This window comes from Centruroides sculpturatus, unplaced genomic scaffold, assembly GCF_000671375.1.
Source record: "Centruroides sculpturatus isolate CEXI.00-Female unplaced genomic scaffold, Cexi_2.0 scaffold809, whole genome shotgun sequence".
NCBI lineage: Eukaryota > Metazoa > Arthropoda > Arachnida > Scorpiones > Buthidae > Centruroides > Centruroides sculpturatus.
In genome coordinates, this window is record NW_019385083.1 from 278405 (window position 1) to 299087 (window position 20683).

The 20683-nt window shown below is 31.1% G+C and overlaps 1 protein-coding gene across 1 annotated transcript in view; it reads left to right on the top strand.

The window, feature by feature from the left end:
* LOC111634408 (protein LSM14 homolog B-like) overlaps positions 1 to 20683 on the top strand; it is a 65119-nt gene that overhangs the window by 14550 nt on the left and 29886 nt on the right. The window contains exons 2-3 of the mRNA XM_023379170.1: positions 9363 to 9538; positions 18695 to 18742. Of these exons, the coding sequence (XP_023234938.1) occupies positions 9363 to 9538; positions 18695 to 18742 (224 nt within the window). The remainder of the gene's footprint in view (positions 1 to 9362; positions 9539 to 18694; positions 18743 to 20683) is intronic.

Sequence of the window (20683 nt, forward strand, 5' to 3'; positions counted from 1 at the left end):
AAAATTTCAGTGTACCTGTCTTATGACTTTAGCTTCATCTTATAGCATTAAATTGCCCTCCTCCATAGCAAAGATAGATAATGTTGTTGTTACGTTCCTTCTGATGATGTCATACCTGTGTTCTGTAATTTTTGTTCTGGTGTTCTAGATGTGAATCCCATAGATTTTGTGTTGATATTGAATCTATTATCTTTAGGTAGTATTCTGTACATTCCTAATATCTGGACTTCCTTGAATTTAATCATTTCTGATCAGATTATGTAAGGTTGGATTTTTTCTGTATGACTGTTTGATCCTTCTTTGCTTAGCAATTTATCTGTAGATGGCATCAAGCTTCTTATAACTAATGGTTTAAATCATACTCATCTCTAGATGGTCTTGTTGCAAATTGGTTTGGTTGTTGGTGGGAAATGTGTGCTTATTAATCTATTGGTCCATCATTTCTTTGGAGTAATAAGAGATCTTGGCTAGGTGTTTGATACAGTGGAATTCCTTTATATTGTACTTAACATTTCTGCAATAGGAATGTGCTCTTTTTTCTGGTTAGAATTGCTTTCATCTATAAATCACATTTCAGTATCTTGCAGTTTCTTCAATACAGTAAAACTCCAATTATCCAGATTTGCCTGATTTTATTAAAAATAAATAGGCATGTATGTTCATGAAAAGTTTTTTACTTGTGAAAAATAAGCTATTCATATATTCATTTATAGGTATATTTCCACATTTAATATTATATTTGCACATAATTATGAACAACAAGTGACAGGGTGTTTGGATAGGTGGAAAAAATGACTATTTTAAGCAAAAATCCAGTTATTTGGATATTCTGCATATCCAGATGGTCCAAGGTTCCAGTTGATTCAGATAATTGGAGAGTTATTGTATTGCATTATGGTATTGTAGAGTTTTGTGGCTGACTGTACAGTAGCTTTCAAATTATGGTATTTCATTTATAATGCAACGTTTAAAATATTTAAAGCATAACAATTATAAATGAAAGATCACATTTTGAAAGTTACATATAGTCAGTCACAAAGATCTATATACACCATGCCAAAATACAATATTGAAGAAATAGCAAGATGATAAAGCATAGTTTATAAGTGAAAGAAATTCTAAACATAAAGAAAACACACACAGAAAAATTCTCATATTCACAATTTTATAAAGTAATAGAATTAAATTATGTACATGTTAGGAAGTTCAAAGATGCAGTATTCTTATTAACATAAACAAATTGTTTTTTAAAAGAAAGTATGATATAATAAATGAAAATTCTATGAATCTCTGTGTGGTATGATAGTTGTGGCCGTTCATTGTCAGTTGTTGCTTGGTATAGTTTATTTGTCTCTACTCTCTGCAGGACTTCTCTTTCATTACAGATAAAAAAATTTTATTATTAAAGTTAGATAGACTTCGTCATGTCACTTGGTATATCACAATATATATGTTGAAATACAAGTAAAGGGAAATCAAGCTGTGAAATTGACTTGTATTAAACTATTTTGTCTTAATCAACATAGTACCAAAAAAATCTAGCAATATGTTTTGTTGGAATTTTTGGTGCTGTGCATACCTGTTTTCTTGACTTCCAACTTGGGAAACATCAATGTTTTGCTGGATTTTTGCTTAAAATAGTCTTTTTTTTTTCTATCCAAACACTCCATCATGTATGTGTGTACAACTTTAATAGAGAAACTAATGTTTTAAACCTTCTTAAATGGTTTTTAGGTTTAACCTAATAAACTTGAACAGTGATTGTAATGTGTTTAAAAACAAAAAGAATATTGTTATGATTGGATTCAATGTCACACACAACAAAAATTGAACATATAAAAGGCCTAGCAATAGTCAACCACATTAGGATTTCCTACAGAAAAAACTCCATTGTGTCCAGTTCAGAATTAGAATTATAAATGCCAAGATCCAGATAAAAAATCCTCCATTCATGGGTATATTGTGTATATATCAAGGATAAGATTCCACAAAATTTGGGACTATATCAGTGACAATACCTGTTCCTTTGACTTCCAACTTGGGGAACATGCATTTTCCATAAGAAAGGGGCTACCTATCACTGCCCTAGTGAGCTTTGAAAAGGAGAACAATGTTTTAATCTAAATGAATCAACTGTCTTACAAGCATCATGAGAGCTTTGCCCATCTTAAACATTCTGAAAAACTGAAAATATACAAGGCTGATAAACTACAAATATACATGTGGAAGAGATAGCCATATAGACCATCTCCTCCACTTGGAAGTCTTTATGTGAAGTTTCTTAACTGAGATTCCTCTGCCTTTTACATCATGGACAATATTTTTGAACCAGTGCTTATATATTGGACGTTCATTTTCTTATGCTGTTAGAGCTACCGCAAATTACCGCCAGCACGCCCGATGATGTCAAATGCCTCACCTCTTTCTTTGCACCCATGCAGTTTTCCCTTTGCTAGTGCAATGATACAAGCATATGCTTGCTGTTGACAGAATTCAACAACAGGTGTGCGTTTGTATCACTGTGCTAGCAAAGGGATAACTGTGCGGGTGCAAAGAAAGGGTCGGGGCCTTTGGCGTCATCGGGTATGCTAGCACATGTTTGCTAGCATTTTGCTCTCACAAAGGTGACTCTTACATTAACATTGCAACCAATGGAAGGAAAAGGGATTCAAAATCACACGGTTATAATGACATCTGGGATATTAAGTTGCTTTAGTTTATCAAGCGCTTTCTCAAGATTGGAGATGACATAAGGATGGTCTTCAAATTTGTTAGACATTGTTGTTGTTCTATGTGATTGATTCCCTATTTCCTATTTGCCTCAAACTTTGTTTTTGAAACTAATAATATCAATGTTCTTTTTGTTTTAAATAGTATGTTCGAGTTACAATCATTGAATTTATAGGTTAAACCTGATAACATTTTCAACTGTTAAATGATCATTAGTTTGTCCATGAAAGTATGTTTTGCTGGATTTTTTTGGTACTAGTTTATTGATTTTGATCTTTATCTTGTTTTACAAGGTGTTTATCTATTTTATTTTGTAAGTTTATTAGTTTTAAATATTATGGTTATAATTTTTTTAATAAGTATTTGAAAAGTTTTAACTCAGTTGTTAAAAAGCTGTGTATATTAGACAGTCTACAGATACTAGTAATATTTAATTTTTTATCGCTTTAATTTAATTACTTCTAAAAATTACTTCATATTGACATTAAAAAGGTTGACAAATTGTAAATTAAATAAATTTAAAGTATTTATTTTATTTAAAATATTTTTTTATTTAGAATTTATTCTCATTTTAAAAAATACTACCTATTTTTTGTTCAGAAAAAACATGAATACCTTAAAACTTAGGTTGTAGATCACACTATATATAAGGTGATATATAAATGTCTATAAACCTGTTTTTTTTTATAGATTAAAGCCAAATGATTGCCAGATTAATCAGGCTATATTAATGTTACGGCCTACAGGTAGATGTTAGGTGTCATCTCCTGATAAATTTAATAATTAATTTAGAAGGGTCTAGAAGAAAAGAATTGACCTGAAGTGGGACTAGAACCCACTTTAGTCAGACACTTTGCTAGTTACACCTGTATGGACTTTTATCCAATTTTTACTTCTAAAACTATTAATTTAGATATAATCGTACTGGTTACCCACATCACTAACTGGGGGACACCTTCAGCATCCATGCCCTGTAACTACCATGGTAATTGGCCATTTATCACTAAATTGGGTTTATAGATGTTTATACAGTATTTGTATATATCTATACACAATGCTGTGGTAAAGTGATAGCTGACTGAATGCCACAGTAGGAGTTATAGGTCATGGACACTAAAGTTGTTCCCAGTCAGTGCCGTAAATATAACTAATATGGTATATTTATTAAACTATAGAATTTTAAAATAAGACAAATTAATTTTTTTGATGGAAAATATTCATAAATTTGCAAAACATTTGTAACTAATTGTAAATATTATTGGAATTTAATATCATCAGTGAAATTTTTCCAGCGTTATTGTTAATTATATATGGCAGATATAATTTTGAAATACTAACTTTTAAGTTGATGTACAAGAAACAGAGAACATAATGTTTTTTTGCAAATTTATTATTGTGTTGGTTGCTTAGCAATGATTAAATATATGCATTAACTGCATAGTAACTTTGAATATATGAATTAAAATAGATAAAATAAGCATTTTATTAGCATTTGAAATAAACAGACATTTAAATCAGTGAATTTGTCAAAGAAAATCAAAATATATGAAGGATTAAGTAAAAATTGTTAACAATAATAAATCTAAATTAGTAATATATCAAAATTACGCTGTGATTAATTATACTTTGTTTATAATTTTCTTAAATCTGTTTAAAATGAAGAATTGTGTGTTAATTTTTCTTAATAAAATACTGTGTATGATAAAATTAAAATGAAAAATAGATTATGAAAATATTCGAGTAGTATACTGTATTATGTCATGAATGTTAATTTTATGGTAAAAATTAACTTGTTGAAATTATGATTTCATTATTAGAGCAGTTGATAGGGAATTAAATTTTTTAATGAAAGGGAGGTCTAATTACAGAATATTGATCTTAATGATACAGATTTATTTTTGTTGTTATATACAATGGAACATGTATTAACAGACACTTCTGAATAGTGGACGTCTCTACTTAATGGACATTTTTACGATCCTCGAACTCTTCAAATAGGACATTATAATATTTACTTTTAAATAGTGGACACTCTAAATAACAGACAGTATCATCCATGACTTACCTTACAAAAACACAAAGTCCTGTCTTCAATATTTTGAAAGAATTAATTACAGTGATACCTTGTTTTTCGTTGATAATCTATCTGAAAACAATCGATGAAAATTGAGGCAATTACTTTCATATGAATCAATGTAAATCCAATTAATTTGTTCTAGATACTCCAAAATATTGGTTTGTTTGGAAAGTTCATAGTGATTTTTAAGAGAAATAAAAGAAACTGTTTTAATTAAAACTAAAAATATACTTTTATTCCATTACGTATGCACCATTGTTTTTAATGGCATGTTGCCATCTATGGGGGAGCTTATGATACCCTCTTTGTAGAACTTTCCAGTTTTTCCCATGAAAAACTGATCCACGTGGTTTTTGCAAGCTTCCAAAGTATCAAATTTTTATCATAAAGGGAATTTTGCAGAGAACAGAACAAATGGTAATCTGACAGGACAAGGTTGTGTGATATGGGGGGTGAGCTAAAACATCCCAGCCTAGTTCCATTAATTTTTGGTGTGTTCATAAAGACGTGTGGTCTGGCATTATCTTGGTGAAACACAATGCCTTTTCTATTGGCCAGTTCCAGATGTTTTTCTTTAATTGCCATGTTCAGTTTATCCAATTGGGAACATTACTTATCAGAATCAATTGTTTGATTCTGTGGAAGCATTTCATAATACAGGATTCCTTTCCAATCCCACCGGATGGTGAGCATGATCTTCTTTGGATGAAGATCGGCCTTTGGAGTTTTTAATGGTGGTTCATTTTTCTTATCCCATGATAGTTTTCAGCTGATGTTGTTATTAAGATCCACTTTTTATTACCTGTCACTAAATACTTCAGAAAAGGGTCGTTTTCATTTCATCTTTCAAGAGAATCACAAATGGAGATGCAATTCAGTAAGTTCTTTTCTGTTAAGTTATGAGGTATTCAAATGTCATAACAATTCATGTATCCAAGCTTCTTTAGATGTTGAAATACAGTACTGTTTGATGATTTCACTGTGTCTGCAATCTCTTGAGTTGTGTAATGAGGGTTTTCATCCAATAATGCTTTGATCTGGGAGGTCTTCCTGAGTAGGGAGCATCTTTAAGGCTGAAATTACTCACTATAAATTTTGCAAACCACTTTCAAACAGTTGATTCTGCTATAGCTCTCCCACCATAAATATCACATATATATTTTGCTGTTTATACAACACTAGCTTACCCATCATGCATTGCTGCGATCTCAGAAGAAAGGAAATTCAAGCAAATTTGTTATGATAAAATTCAATTTACATTTTATCANGTGAAACACAATGCCTTTTCTATTGGCCAGTTCCAGATGTTTTTCTTTAATTGCCATGTTCAGTTTATCCAATTGGGAACATTACTTATCAGAATCAATTGTTTGATTCTGTGGAAGCATTTCATAATACAGGATTCCTTTCCAATCCCACCGGATGGTGAGCATGATCTTCTTTGGATGAAGATCGGCCTTTGGAGTTTTTAATGGTGGTTCATTTTTCTTATCCCATGATAGTTTTCAGCTGATGTTGTTATTAACGATCCACTTTTTATTACCTGTCACTAAATACTTCAGAAAAGGGTCGTTTTCATTTCATCTTTCAAGAGAATCACAAATGGAGATGCAATTCAGTAAGTTCTTTTCTGTTAAGTTATGAGGTATTCAAATGTCATAACAATTCATGTATCCAAGCTTCTTTAGATGTTGAAATACAGTACTGTTTGATGATTTCACTATGTCTGCAATCTCTTGAGTTGTATAATGAGGGTTTTCATCCAATAATGCTTTGATCTGGGAGGTCTTCCTGAGTGGGGAGCATCTTTAAGGCTGAAATTACTCACTATAAATTTTGCAAACCACTTTCAAACAGTTGATTCTGCTATAGCTCTCCCACCATAAATATCACATATATATTTTGCTGTTTATACAACACTAGCTTACCCATCATGCATTGCTGCAATCTCAGAAGAAAGGAAATTCAAGCAAATTTGTTATGATAAAATTCAATTTACATTTTATCATTTTTATTGAAACTTATTATTATTATTCATTTTCATTGGGAAAACATTTCAAAGTGTTGTTTCAATTCTATTTATTTATTGGAGTGCTTGTGGATACACAATATTTTTTGTTTTTCTGTCTGGTGTGTACACAAATAAATCAGAAGGTTTTTTGACGCGTGAGCTGACCACATACAATTGTACATGTGAGAAGCACGGATTCTTTAAATTTAGCCCACATAGATTGTTAGAAGTGTGATAGTCCCTATTTTTATATATTTTTTTTAATCCTTTATAATTTTGATTATTTAATTGCTCCTTCCTCTCTTCCTTGGCATGTTGTGAAATTTCTGATAGTTGGATAATAAACCGTTTTATTGTAATTTGTCTTTTTAAATTAGTTTGAGTTGATATTAAAATTTGGAAAAGAGGGGATCCCTAGATCGGTAAAATAGTCAAATTTCCTTCTACAACTTCGGTTGTTCAGGATACAGTTAAGGTTTTAACAAAGTTCAAGCAAATACATAATTAGCAAAAAATAGTTGAAATAAAGTGATTAAACAAAAATTATTACAAATATCGTAAATAACAAATGCATATATAGAGATATTTTTTGGAGGGGAAATGGTCTTCACAATTTGAAATTGATTGAACACACAGTAAAATGCTCGTATACATGAGCGCCATCTATCGTAGGATAAATAACTACTCACTTTAAGAAGCTGTTTCTCAAAGTGAGTAATTCTTTTCTATTGCTGGTTCTTTGGTTTTGTGAAGTAGTGGATCTCGTACTTTTGACATTTCAAATGTTATCTTTAAGTTGAGCATATACCATTTGAATTACAGTTTTTAAAAAAAGTGCATTAACATGATTTAAATGGCACATTTGGAATCTGTTAATGTACTTTCTTAAAAACTGTAATTTGAATGGCATATGCTCAACCTGAAGATGACATTTTGAAATGGCAAAAGTACTTGTTTGTATACTAAATACTTAGATTGGACATCATACCAACAGTTGTATGAACTCAATTAAAAACTTCAGATAAGGAGGTGTTAAAGAAATTAAAAGAAATGTTTTATTTATGATTTAAATATTTTTATATTTATATCTTAATGTAACGTGCACTTATGGTGCTATTTCAATCGGCTTTTACATTTATGTATGTTAAGATGCATACGCATCAATTTTACATGTTTGCAAAAATTTATAATTTAAAATTTACTTATTCTTAAAATTTGTTCCAAAACGGCTAATGACGTTACTGTTTAAATTTAAATATTCCGTTTGAAATCTCTTTCTTATTCAAACTGCCTGAGTACAATGTGCATAATTACATCAAAAGCACTTGCAGAAATAAAATATTTCTTTTAGTTTCTTTAACACCTCCTTATCTGAAGTTTTTAATTGAGTTAATACAGTGGTACCTCAGGATACGAAATTAATCCGTTCCGAAACTGAGATCGTATCATGAAAATGTCGTAAGGTGGATCATCTTTTCCCATACTATTACATGTAAAACCAAATAATTCGTTCCAACGCGAAAAACATACTCAAATTAAAGCTAAGTAATACATTTAAAAAAATAACTGTAGTAAGAAAAACAAATGAAAAATGCGAACTAATGTAACGTCGTATGGTGAGTTTTTGTTCGTATCGTGGAGCAAAAATATGTTCGAATTTCATGTCGTATCCTGAAAATTTTGTATGCTGGGGCGTTCGTAACCTGAGGTACCACTGTACTTGTTTATAATTAAAATCTTTGCAAGTGATTAACTTTAATGCCAAAAGACAGTTTGGTTTAAACATAATTTATAACAAAAATGTTTACATTTTTGTTGAATTTGTTCAATTAAATTTAATATGCAAATATTAAATTTAATTCAACGTTTAATACAGAAATCTATAAAATTTTGTTTTGTAACAAAACAATTACTCAACATTATTGTTCATTTCTAATTTTGTTAGTGTCTTGAGAATTGAAATTAAGGTGCATGAATGTATTAGCATGTAACTTATAAAAGTTACAAAAAAATTACTCCTACATTAATATTTTCAGAATCTTTAATGCTAATCTCACCTGTCTTTAATGAAATTAGAACAGAATGATCTCAAGTAATTACTCTAACTTTTATAGACTTCTGTATTAAATGTTGAATTAAATTTAAAGTAGAAAAAACAAAATAACAAAAATTTATCTTATCAGAAATACTTGGAAATTAAAAATATTTAATTACATTTAAAATTAAGTGAAGAAATAACATTTTATTCAAAAGAATAACTTTTTTAATTACAAATTTCGGTTTGTTTGTTTTTCTGTATGGAATTTGCAGTAATTTTTATTATAGAATTATCTGTGCATGCAAGTGTATTGTATATACACAAACGATCTCACAAACTCATATCTTTATATATATTGAAAAATATGGTAATCTTAAATAATCTTAAAAAGTTGTAATTTGGTGTTGATTCCAATACTACAGTAATGTATATTGCAGTAAGCATTATTTAATTGGATTATTATTTTTTTTAAAGCTTATCTCTTTACTAATTTTTTTGTTTTGTAGTGCGTTCATTTGGAACAGAAGATAGACCGACAGATCGTCCAGTTGCTCCTAGAGATGAAGTTTATGAATACATAATATTTCGAGCTAGTGATATAAAAGATTTGCATGTTTGTGAACCTCCAAAACCTCAACCTACATTAACAGGTGGTTTACCAAATGATCCAGCTATTGTGCAGGTATATTGATATTACTTTTATTTATTAATCGACTAAACATTTGTATTTAAATCTATCGCTGTGTGAGATCAGCCAGGACGTAGATCTTAGTCTACGACACTTACGGCGATCGAGAGATCGGCTCTCGTAACGTTTTATAGGAGGGCGGTAATTTTAAGGAAAGGGGATTCAAGACTGTGAGGTCTTTATCCCAAATTGTCAGGGTCCCGACACCAGTTAATCAATCTTATTATACACGGATTAACACGCATTTGCGATCTGATTCGGAATCAATTTAAGAGACATTTAAGTATATTTAACAAGAGTAAATTTAATAATTCTAAAACAAAACGAATACAAATAATTGATGAACAACAATTAAGCGACAAGCTAGAGGCTAAGACTTATTCTATGCTAATGCGCGATCGAGAGAGAGAGCTCACAAAATTATTCTAAACATACAACCTGTTTAGTTGTCGTCGTCTTCTTCCCTGTAGGTAAGGGACACCTTGTAGATAGTGTTCATATTACTTTCGTACCGGAGATCAATACGTGCACAAAATATAAAAGTATCACTTCTACGTGTAGACTTGGGACTTAGTCTATGGGACTCCGTTAAGGGCGTTGGTCATCAGGAGGAAAACTGCATGGAGTTTTGACGCTTCGGATCTGTCGAAGAACTCCTCGAATTCGGACTACATTCCCTTATATCTCCTGAATTCCAACCAATCATCGTCCAGTAACTCTTTCGTGAGAACGGACGAAAGGGGAATCGAAGAGGGGTAACCATTTCCCATCTGAGCGAGATTTTCAACCAGATAAGGGAAAGTCAGAGGATGTTCTCTTCTGTGAAAGGAAGTAGCATCTGTTATCTGGGTTTTTCCCACGTCCAAAACACAGAGTTTTCACAAAAACGAAGTAATATTTTGTGTCGATATTTTACCATTATTANACTCGAATATTTGTAGTCTTGGGAAAAAAGTGGAAAGACAAATTTTTACGACAACGGATACATAAATCGTAAATTTAAGGAAAATAAATTCTAGAGCTTTTTGTGTACTTTTTGCATCTCTCTCATTCATTAAATATAGTTGTAAATGATGCTACCAAAGTAACAGTTAATTTTTTAACATTGTACAAGAATGGTAGTCGTTTTTTTCTACATTCCCTTATAGATGGGATATACGAAATCGTAATATCACTGGTTTAACATTGAAATCCGTAAGTAATATAAGATGGGAGAGCAGAATAAAAATATCAAATATTTTAATAGAGTTTAACTCCTGTCAACTATACAGAACTAACATAAAAAAATGCCAGTAAATTTCTATTGGTTGGGTTAAGTTATAAATATACTTGCGATTCACATATTCGGGCAAGGGCGGTCAAATATCTAGCGGGCAGGCGGTCCGGAATAGAATCATTGGAAGCGTTTATGTGTGTAGCTTCCATCAGCTAAACCACGTGAGGCTGGTGCTCTGTAAAGCGCATGCGCGAGTGCATATATACTGGCTGTTTGGAAGTTGACCCAGTTTCGACAATACAGCGCTTCCATTTCGCCTCTGATATTCGAATATACAATAGCAATCTTATCGTTTTTTTCACGTGTAGTATAGAAATTTGTAATAAGATACATAATACGGCTATAATAAAATATTAATTTTAATCAATTCAAAGTACATTGAAGTATGAAAAAAATCGCGCAATTTATATTTTAGAAAATACAGAGGTACCTCAGAATACGAAATTAATCCGTTCCGAAACTGAGATCGTATCATGAAAATGTCATACGGTGAATCATTTTTCTTCATACGATTACATGTAAAACCAAATAATTCGTTCCAACACGAAAAACACACTCAAATTAAAGCTAAGTAGTACAATAAAAAAATAACTATAGTAAGGAAAACACCGGAAAATGCATTTTGCAGTTGTAAATGTATAAATAACCATAATAGAATAATAACTGATTTTAAAAAAATGTAGTTTTATTTGCACTTTACCTTTGAAGATAAACGATGGTGGAGGTGTACACTGGTGGCGGAAAAGAGGGAGAAGGTAAATGATACTAAAACAACATAATTACATAACATAATATAACAATAACAATTAACAGAAAAGTTAAAAAAAATTAGTGTTTATATATATTTTTTATTTTTTATTCACTGCTTTTTGCTTTCTTTCCTTCACTTCCACCAGCACTTTCACTGCATAGAGGTTGCTTGGTAAAATATCTATCCAAAGAAGTTTGGCTTTGCCTACTTTTTAAAATGTTTCTAAAATGACTTAAGCAAATGTCATTACTCTGAGCAGCAATACGGCCAATGTAAACCTTTTTGGGATGTTTCTTTTCAATAAAATAAGTCACTTTCTGATAATATCTCAAGATTTCCTTTATCGAGCGAGATCCTTCCACGACGAAGCAAACACGTGGACTGAGACCAACGAACAGAAGTGAATAGAAAATGGCGCTGCAAACTAATGTAATGTCATATGGTGAGTTTTTGTTCATATCGTGGAGCAAAAATATGTTCGAATTTTATGTCATATCCTGAAAATTTCGTATGTTGGGGCGTTTGTAACCTGAGGTACCACTGTATATATAAACACATAAAAATAGTTATATATTAAGTTGTCTTTTTACATTTCATTAATTATGGGTTGGATTATAATATAGATTGATCCAGAAATACTTCATAAATTAAATGTGGAAATAAACTAAATATATTTTTCAATTTCTGATGTAAACAACCACATTTCTTCTGAATGACAGACTGAGCAGACGAGAATATCATTCAGTATATTTTATTATCATTCTTAATGTATACACATTTTAGACTTTAGCCCCTCTTTACTACATGCTTTACTTAACACTTTTAGTAAACTTTTTTATACTGTATTTTAATAAATTGACCAGCATGCTGCATAAAATGGGGGGGAACAGCATTCTGGTTAAACTACAACTAAAATATGAAATTAATCGGATCTAACAAAAATAGTTGTTAATTTAACATTAAAGAAATTTTTCTGAGTACAATAAAATAATAACATTGTAATTTGACTGACTTAAAATCAAGAAAAGTTTTCATTTACAATAGAATAAAACAATTAACAACTTAGTAGTAGCAGTAGTAGTTAGTGTGGGCTACACTGACCATCTACCTCTACCCTGACTTTAAAAATAACATCTTCCTCTCAAATTTCACACAAAGTTGATGTTAATGGATGTCAGCTGAGATAATTGACAGCAAGTTCCTTAAATTCAATATGTTTATTTTTGAGTTTTTGAATCAAATAATAATAAAATACATGTAAAAAAAGCACTTTTGGAATTCCATAAGTATTTTATGTTGTTGGAACGAAGACAAAATGAAGAAATTAAACAAGTAATTTTAGTTTTTTATGTAATGCTAACAGTTTCACAGTTTTAGAATAAAAATGTGTTCATTTTTACTTGACAGAACTGGTTTTTTTTTTTAACCCACACTCTAGAGACGGGTGTATCACAGTGGCGCACGCCACGACATTTGGTGATAGGGAAGCTGTTTCTGTAGGAAGCCGACATCCAGGGGCAATCAGTCAATTGTATGTCAGTGATGGCCTAGGGTCCATTCATATCGTTTATTTGATAAGCCAGTAAAAACCGCAGGCTTCTCTACAAATGTAATTGTGATATTAAAAATGCACAATTAAAATTGTGCATTTTTAATATCACAATTACATTTTGAATTGCTAGCCACGATATAAGGGCTACAATTAAAAATAAAATAATAAAAACTTACTTGGTGAAATAAAATGTGTGGTGGATGTACCGGTACATACCTGGTACAAAATATTCTTTAATTGTGTGAATATACTTTTAAAGAAAATTATAATTAAATATAACTCTGTAAAGAAACATACATAAAAATAACAAAATATTTTTTACTTTTTAAATCTTAAAACAATGCACTTAGTCAAATAGCTCCCTATGAGTGGCTAATGTATGGAATCGAAGACGGTTGTAGAGCATGCATACACGCGGACTGCCAAATCCCCAGGGTGCCGATACTGGTCAATGTCAAATTCCTCTTTTGTTGCATCACTAGTATATCTGAAAGGATGTGACAGAGCTGTTGTAGATTTTAAACGTTTCTCACCATAGCTGTAAAAATCTAAATATGTTAAACTTAATAGTCATTTGTGTTTTAACTAATTCATTTTAGGACCAAGTGTCCTCAGAAATTTCCAAAATTTACAACTTTTTGGTCACTCTCATTGAACTGGAAAAATTTCTGTCTTTATTACATTAATAATACGACGAAATCAGTCTCCACTGTACTTGGCTAGAGATGGTTCGGTTAAGCTTTTGTTTAAGTAAAATTTCGGCTTTTTCATCAGGGTTTTATTTGTATCCCCAATTCCATAATCGCTTAATTATTTAACTACTTCTTAAGTAGAAATAAGTTGAAACTGGTTACTTTGTACTTGAATATTTGTAGTCTTGGGAAAAAAGTGGAAAAAGAAATTATTATGACAACGGATACATAAATAGTAAATTTAAGGAAAATAAATTCTAGAGCTTTTTCTGTACATCGTGCATCTCTCTCATTCATTAAATTTAGTTGTAAATGATGCTGTCAAAGTAACAGTTAATTTTTTAACATTGTACAAGAATTGTACACGTTTTTTTCTACATCCCCTTAGAGATGGGACATACAAAATCGTAATATCACTGGCTTAACATTGAAATTCATGAGTAATATAAAATCAGAGAACAGAATAAAAATATCAAATATTTTAATGGATTTTTTTTAAACTCCTGTCAACTATACAGAACTATCATAAAAACATACCAGTAAATTCCTAGCGGTTGTGTTCTAAATCTACTTGTGATTCACATAATCGGACGATGGTGGCCAAATATCTAGCGGGCAGGTGGCTAACAGCCCAGAACCGGTCCTGGATAGAATTGGATGCGGTATACGTGTAGCATCCACCCAAGGTCCTAGGCTTCCACCAGCTAAACTGGCTGAGGTTGGTGCTCTGTAAAGTGCATACGCGAATCTGGCTTTTTGGATGCTGACAATACAGCGCTTCCACTCCGCCACTAATATTCGAATATACAATAGTAGTATAGAAATTTGTAATAAGTAACATAATGCGGTTATAATAAAATATTGTGCGATTATTTTCATATAATTAAAATTAATATGTATTTATTTTTTTAGAAAATGCAAGGGAAGTGGTGCATCCACTGCTTCCAATGATGGCATGCCTGCATTCCCCAAAATAAACCAGTATGTCTGCTTTTATCATATGGAAATATCTGATTTCATGGTCTCTCCCAGATAGACTGGTATGCTGTTCATTTTGCAAAAATATGGTATATAAAAAAATTATTAAATATGTTATGCAATTGGAAATGCATATCATATTTACAAGGTAGTCTGTTTGGGCTAGAATGCAAACCATTGTTGAAAATGGCACCCTAATATGGCAATTGTGAATGAAATCATTAACTTGTTCAATGACAATGTAACGGCTTACTTTAAGAACATCCAGAAAAATCGGCAACATCAGACTGCATTGGAAAGATTCCTTTCTGTAGAAAAATGATAAGTGATCCAAAACACTAACAAGTAGTGCTAAGAGGCAAAATAGAGAGAGAGAGAACATCAGAAGTACAGTTATATAGTATATTTATGAAAAGTGACTTTCCTTCCAGTAATGCTTCTCTTCCTCTCCACCAGCAAATGTTATGTCACCACTCCTCATTAATGTACAGTAAATGCAATATTCATTGTATTATACAGTACGTATATTATTTGTTATTTTCAAGTTTATTATTAGAGCATGTAATTGTCTTATTACTTTCCCTGTGTTATATATATAACAGCCAGGAAAGTATAGCAATGGTCGAAAAATGACCCCCCAAGATTTATACATTTTTGGACTCAGGACACCTTGAAATGTAAACAAATGCAAAAACTTTGAAGGTTTTTTCCTGTGTTTGTGGAGGGGGCACAATTTTGTTCACCCTCTTTAAAGCTTAGTAATTCCTGTGTTTTTTGGCAAAAATTTCTGAAATTTTGTGGGGAGATTGTTTATGAAGGAGATTGATGCTATTAAATTTTGGTGGTTAAAGATCTACAGGGTGGGAAGATAATGGAGGTTGTGTGTATCTCTAGTAGGGTCAGACTTAATGACGATTTTACTCTTTATTAGCATTTACAATTTTTTATAAAACCTATCCCTATTCTCAAAATTAAGTTTTTTGCCATTTTTATAATAGTTAAAAATATAAAAAGTTTATTAATTAATAGAATATGATAACAGTGTTGCCAGGAAAGTTGAGCAACTTGTTGCTGGATTTTATTACATAAAACTGCAAATACACATTATTTAAAGTTTATGAAAATGAGTATTGTTTAGGATCAGGAAGTGAATGAATTCACTTCCCATTATTTATTATGGGAAAAATTTCTTTGGAGTTTGAATGACCTCCTGGAATGAATTAAGTTCAAAGTACTAGGCATCACTGTATTAAAAATGTATAATATTTGACTTTACTACTGGAGTTTGGGTGTATTTATTATATAAGTTTAAATATTAAAAATAATATGATTAAACTTTTATTGATGAAACTTACATTAAATTATGGTGGATGATTATATTGCATCTTTTGAAAGTATCTTAAAAATTACTGCATTATTTTAAGGGCATATAAGACACTCCCATTTCATCACAATATTTAGTAGTAGTATAAATGTAGTATACAGTAGTAGAATATAAGTACACTGATGGCCAAGTAAAATGCAACACCTGCAATATCTAGAGGCCTACATGGTGTTGCAGTATATTTAGTGTATTTAAACCATCCTGTTCCTTTGGCACTTGGATCCTATTTTTTAAAACTTATTCTGGTTTAAAAAAAACAAAATTAATATTAGAATGCACACTTTTATTTATTGGGAAAAAGAGTAGCTGAAAAAAGATCCTTTACATTTACAAATTAGACATTAAAGTGAGTTAGTAGTGATCCTCTCGTGGCACACTGGTTGAAAATCAGAAGCATATGTAGATCTTGAATATGCGTCAAATTAGAGAAAAGGTAGAATAATGACAGTGAGATTGATGTAGATCAGGTCACCAAACTACGGCCTGCCGCTGCACAAATGAACTAAAATATAAGTATTTATATGGAAATATCATAGATAGTAGAAGAACTTACTATGTAGAAAAAATTAAAATAAGTGTAAGTAAAAATGCCAAAATTGGTCCAATCTGATTTTTGCATTTGACCATAATATAATTTTTAGGAAAATCAGTGAGATGAAAAATTCTGTGATTTTTTTTTTTTTTTTTTTTACTTTGGATATCAGAGCGCTTTTTGTGTAAGTACCTTCAATGAAGTTTCTAAGAGAAGCAATTAAGAGCTTGCTGTAGCGATTGTGTTTGTGTATTGGTAAATAAATATATTTTCTTTATTTTTTATGTATACTATATTGAACAAAATAGTTATGCGGCCCACGCTCGTCATTCTCTTAGTTATCTGGCCTGCTGTGAAAAAAGTTTGGTGACCCCTGATGTAGATGGACACAATCACCTATCTTTGTCCTATATGTTAACCTGTCTATTTTTAAATTTGCATCATTAATTTCTACATGTTTACCATCACATGAAACAACTTTCATAGCCCAGGCAGTGAGTGGAACACTTAATAGAAAGTCTTCTATTAATTATTTAAAAATATTATTCAGCAAATTCTGCTAAATATTTGTCTGACAAAGAATCCAAAAAAGAAAATTTCATCTACAAGGATTACTAAAGATGTTGAATAATGCAAGAACAATTTGGAGAAAGCTGAAACATTCTGTATGAGATTCTACTTGCATGCTTCAGATCTCACTTTCACAAGAATAAAATAGAGAATCTTACATTTTGACATTTTATTTTTGTAGATAACAATTGGATTTGTTCAAATTTACATATATATATATAATATGCGTCGTTTATGTAAAGCTGGGACCCTTAACTGTAGAGAAGAAACAGACACAATAAGAAAGAAAAAAAATATATATTTTGCCTCTGCATAATCCTCTACTAGTGATATACTTGGCCCATGTGTTTCACCAAAGCTTTGATATCAGCATCGTAGAAGTCTTTGTCCATATGTCAGAGCCACAGTTGAACATCTGCTTGCATGTCTTCATTGCTGGAGAAATGCTGCCCACCCAAGACTTTCAGTGCCCCAAAGAGGTGAAAGTCATTAAGGGTGAAATCAGGACTGTATGGTGGGTACAGCAGTGTCTGCCAGCCCAGTTCCAGTAACCTTGGTGGGTGATGGCCAAATGCACAATAAGAATCTTTTATTATCCATGCAGATACCTTTTGTTCTCAGACTTGGTTGTTTCTTTTGCATGCCTTGTGCACAGCTTTGAGAACTTGGCACAAGTACACACTGTTTATTGTGGTACTGTATAGTAAGCAATTCACATGAATTATACTGTGGCCATCATCTTTCCAGAAGATGGAATATGTCAGAAAATTTTTCAGGTTCAGTCAGTGAATTATCCAAGATCAGATGTTTGACGCACTAGATATTCACAGGGATGATTGAAGTTACCATGGAACCCTCTAATCAGTGTCATTGCTCATAAATATGCATCTAACTTGAAAATACTTGCACCATTCAAAGATCTTACTGCTGCTCAGTATCTCATCACCATATTTTAACAAGAAATTTTGTCACAATATACTATTCCACACAAATGCCAATGCTGCTGTCTGCCTTCTTTTATACATGTGTTTTACAATCAGCTGATATATATGCCATATGTGAGCAACAGAGGAAACTTTAGTGTTATTACCACTACATTCTCAGCAATGTCGTATTCTTTTTATCTCCGGACCAAGAAGTCCCAATCTGATGTGAACTACCTACATATAATACTGTTTAATACAACAAAAAAAATTTTTTTTATATATGTGTAATGTATTGATATTTATATTAAATGATGTAGTTAATTAATTTATTTGATTTTCAAATTTTTACTATATTTGTCTTTGCTTTTTTTTTAATCCAATATTATTTGTCTATTATGTACAGTACTTCTGAATTTGTAATTATATATCATGTCTATCAAGATTTCAGGAATAGGCCAAATTTTATATTTTTCCTATATTTTCAATTAGGTATCTACTGGAATACATCTGAATGACAGGAACCAAAAACATGGGCAGGTATGTATAATTTTTTTTACTACAATAACTGTAAAAATAGTAGTAATTAAGGATACAATGCATACTTTGTTATTTTTTTGAGATTGCTTATTTATATATATAATATGCATATATACTAGATAGGTCTCTGTCAAGCATGACAGGTATATATAATTAATGGTCTGGCCTTTTTCCAGTCAGGTTGGTTGGATTCCCTTTGTTAATGTTGTTATAACATGGGAAAAAGAATGAAATATATTTATCCCACTCTCTTCCTCTGGTTAATATATTATTTCCCATCAAATGCTATTCACTTGTCATACTAACCCAACCAGGACGATATGGCAGACAATGATGGTGGACTCAAATGGCACACTTTTGTCACTTGAGTTCCAGACATAGAAGCTTACCAAAAATTCTTTAGCCTTGAAATAGATTTTCTTACTGTCTTTTATGAGTAATAAAGACTTTAGTATTAGTTTGATTTCTTGAATGAGATAAGGCTTATTTTAAATAAAAAATGTCAATGCTAAATGATATGAAGTAGTGTCATCTGGTCAACAATCTGTGGATATTATAATAAAATTAATAACATTAATAAATAATATATGAATATTTCTATTAATATTAATAATGATGATAACATAAAAGATGATGATGATAAATACTAGTCTGCTATGGGGTACCATCATCTGTTGAGAAAGAAATACAATAAGTGAAGCCGCAAACAATCGTGGTTATTTCAAAATTGTTCTAAGAATAAAAAACATCAAATTTTTTTAAAGCAAAAACAGTGATTATCCTGTAGAATAGAACTGCAAAACTGCAGAAATTGGATCATATGACTTAAAATTTAGCATGTTCACAGGCATTAAAATTTGTTTCCAAATGAGAGGGAGATTCCCCTTGCCTTTCCTAGAAGAGAGAAACAGGATTTTGGAGGAGCTTATAAAATGTATGCCCAGTTTCATTTTCAATATTGTGGTTTATTTCAGTTGCATAAAGTTTGTTTATTTGATGGGGCTTTTATTTGATTGTTCAGATGCAAGGGAGAAGGTGAATCCATTTAGAAATAGGGTAATCATCTGTCTCCTGGGATGAGTTTGGTTATGATTAGGTTAGAAAATTTAATTTTTAAAATGGAATTCTTTTTTCATAGATATTTAATATAATTTATTTGTTTTTATTAAAATTTATGAATTGTTCCTATAAAAATGTAAATCTGAATTATCCAAAGATAACCTACATTTTTAATTTATTTTTTTCCTAATGGTTTTTAGAAGATTTAAATTTTGGCTTATATTTATTCAAATACTATGACACACACACCTTATACTGCTGAAAGCCAATTTTATATACCTTGCTTTAAACAAACATTTTAACTTGATCAACAGGCCATTGTCAGATTTTTAAATTCTCTGGAATGTTTACAAACGTTCTATACTCTTACAAATATGCAATATCAAATTCAAATTGAAAGTGGTTCGAAATACCAAAATATACAAAAATATAACTAATCCTATAAATACATAAAACTGAATGAATCAAAATAAATAGAATAGAACAAAATAAAATAAAAAAATAAATATAATAACAACATATAGAATTACGTCGACTGCGTGCTATGTATCAGATTTTAACAAGCCATTCCTGATCATATACTTCCAGATTGATGGTAACACTCTGGCATCCTTGTAATTTAAACATTTGCCAGTAAGGCTAGATTTATATATTTCAAACTTTTCTAAACTTGATGCCAGAGTCTGTGAACACACGTGTAACAATCCTGGCCTCAGCCCATACAATCATTAAACCATCCTTTTGTGCCACTCTGGATAGAGCTGTAGAATAATGCCCCTTGTTTACATCAATGATTCCGAAAGTGGTCTATATTGACTAGGGTTTCTCAAATGAGATCCCAGGATCCCAGCTGTTTTTTCTCATCCCAGGAAATCCCGCAAA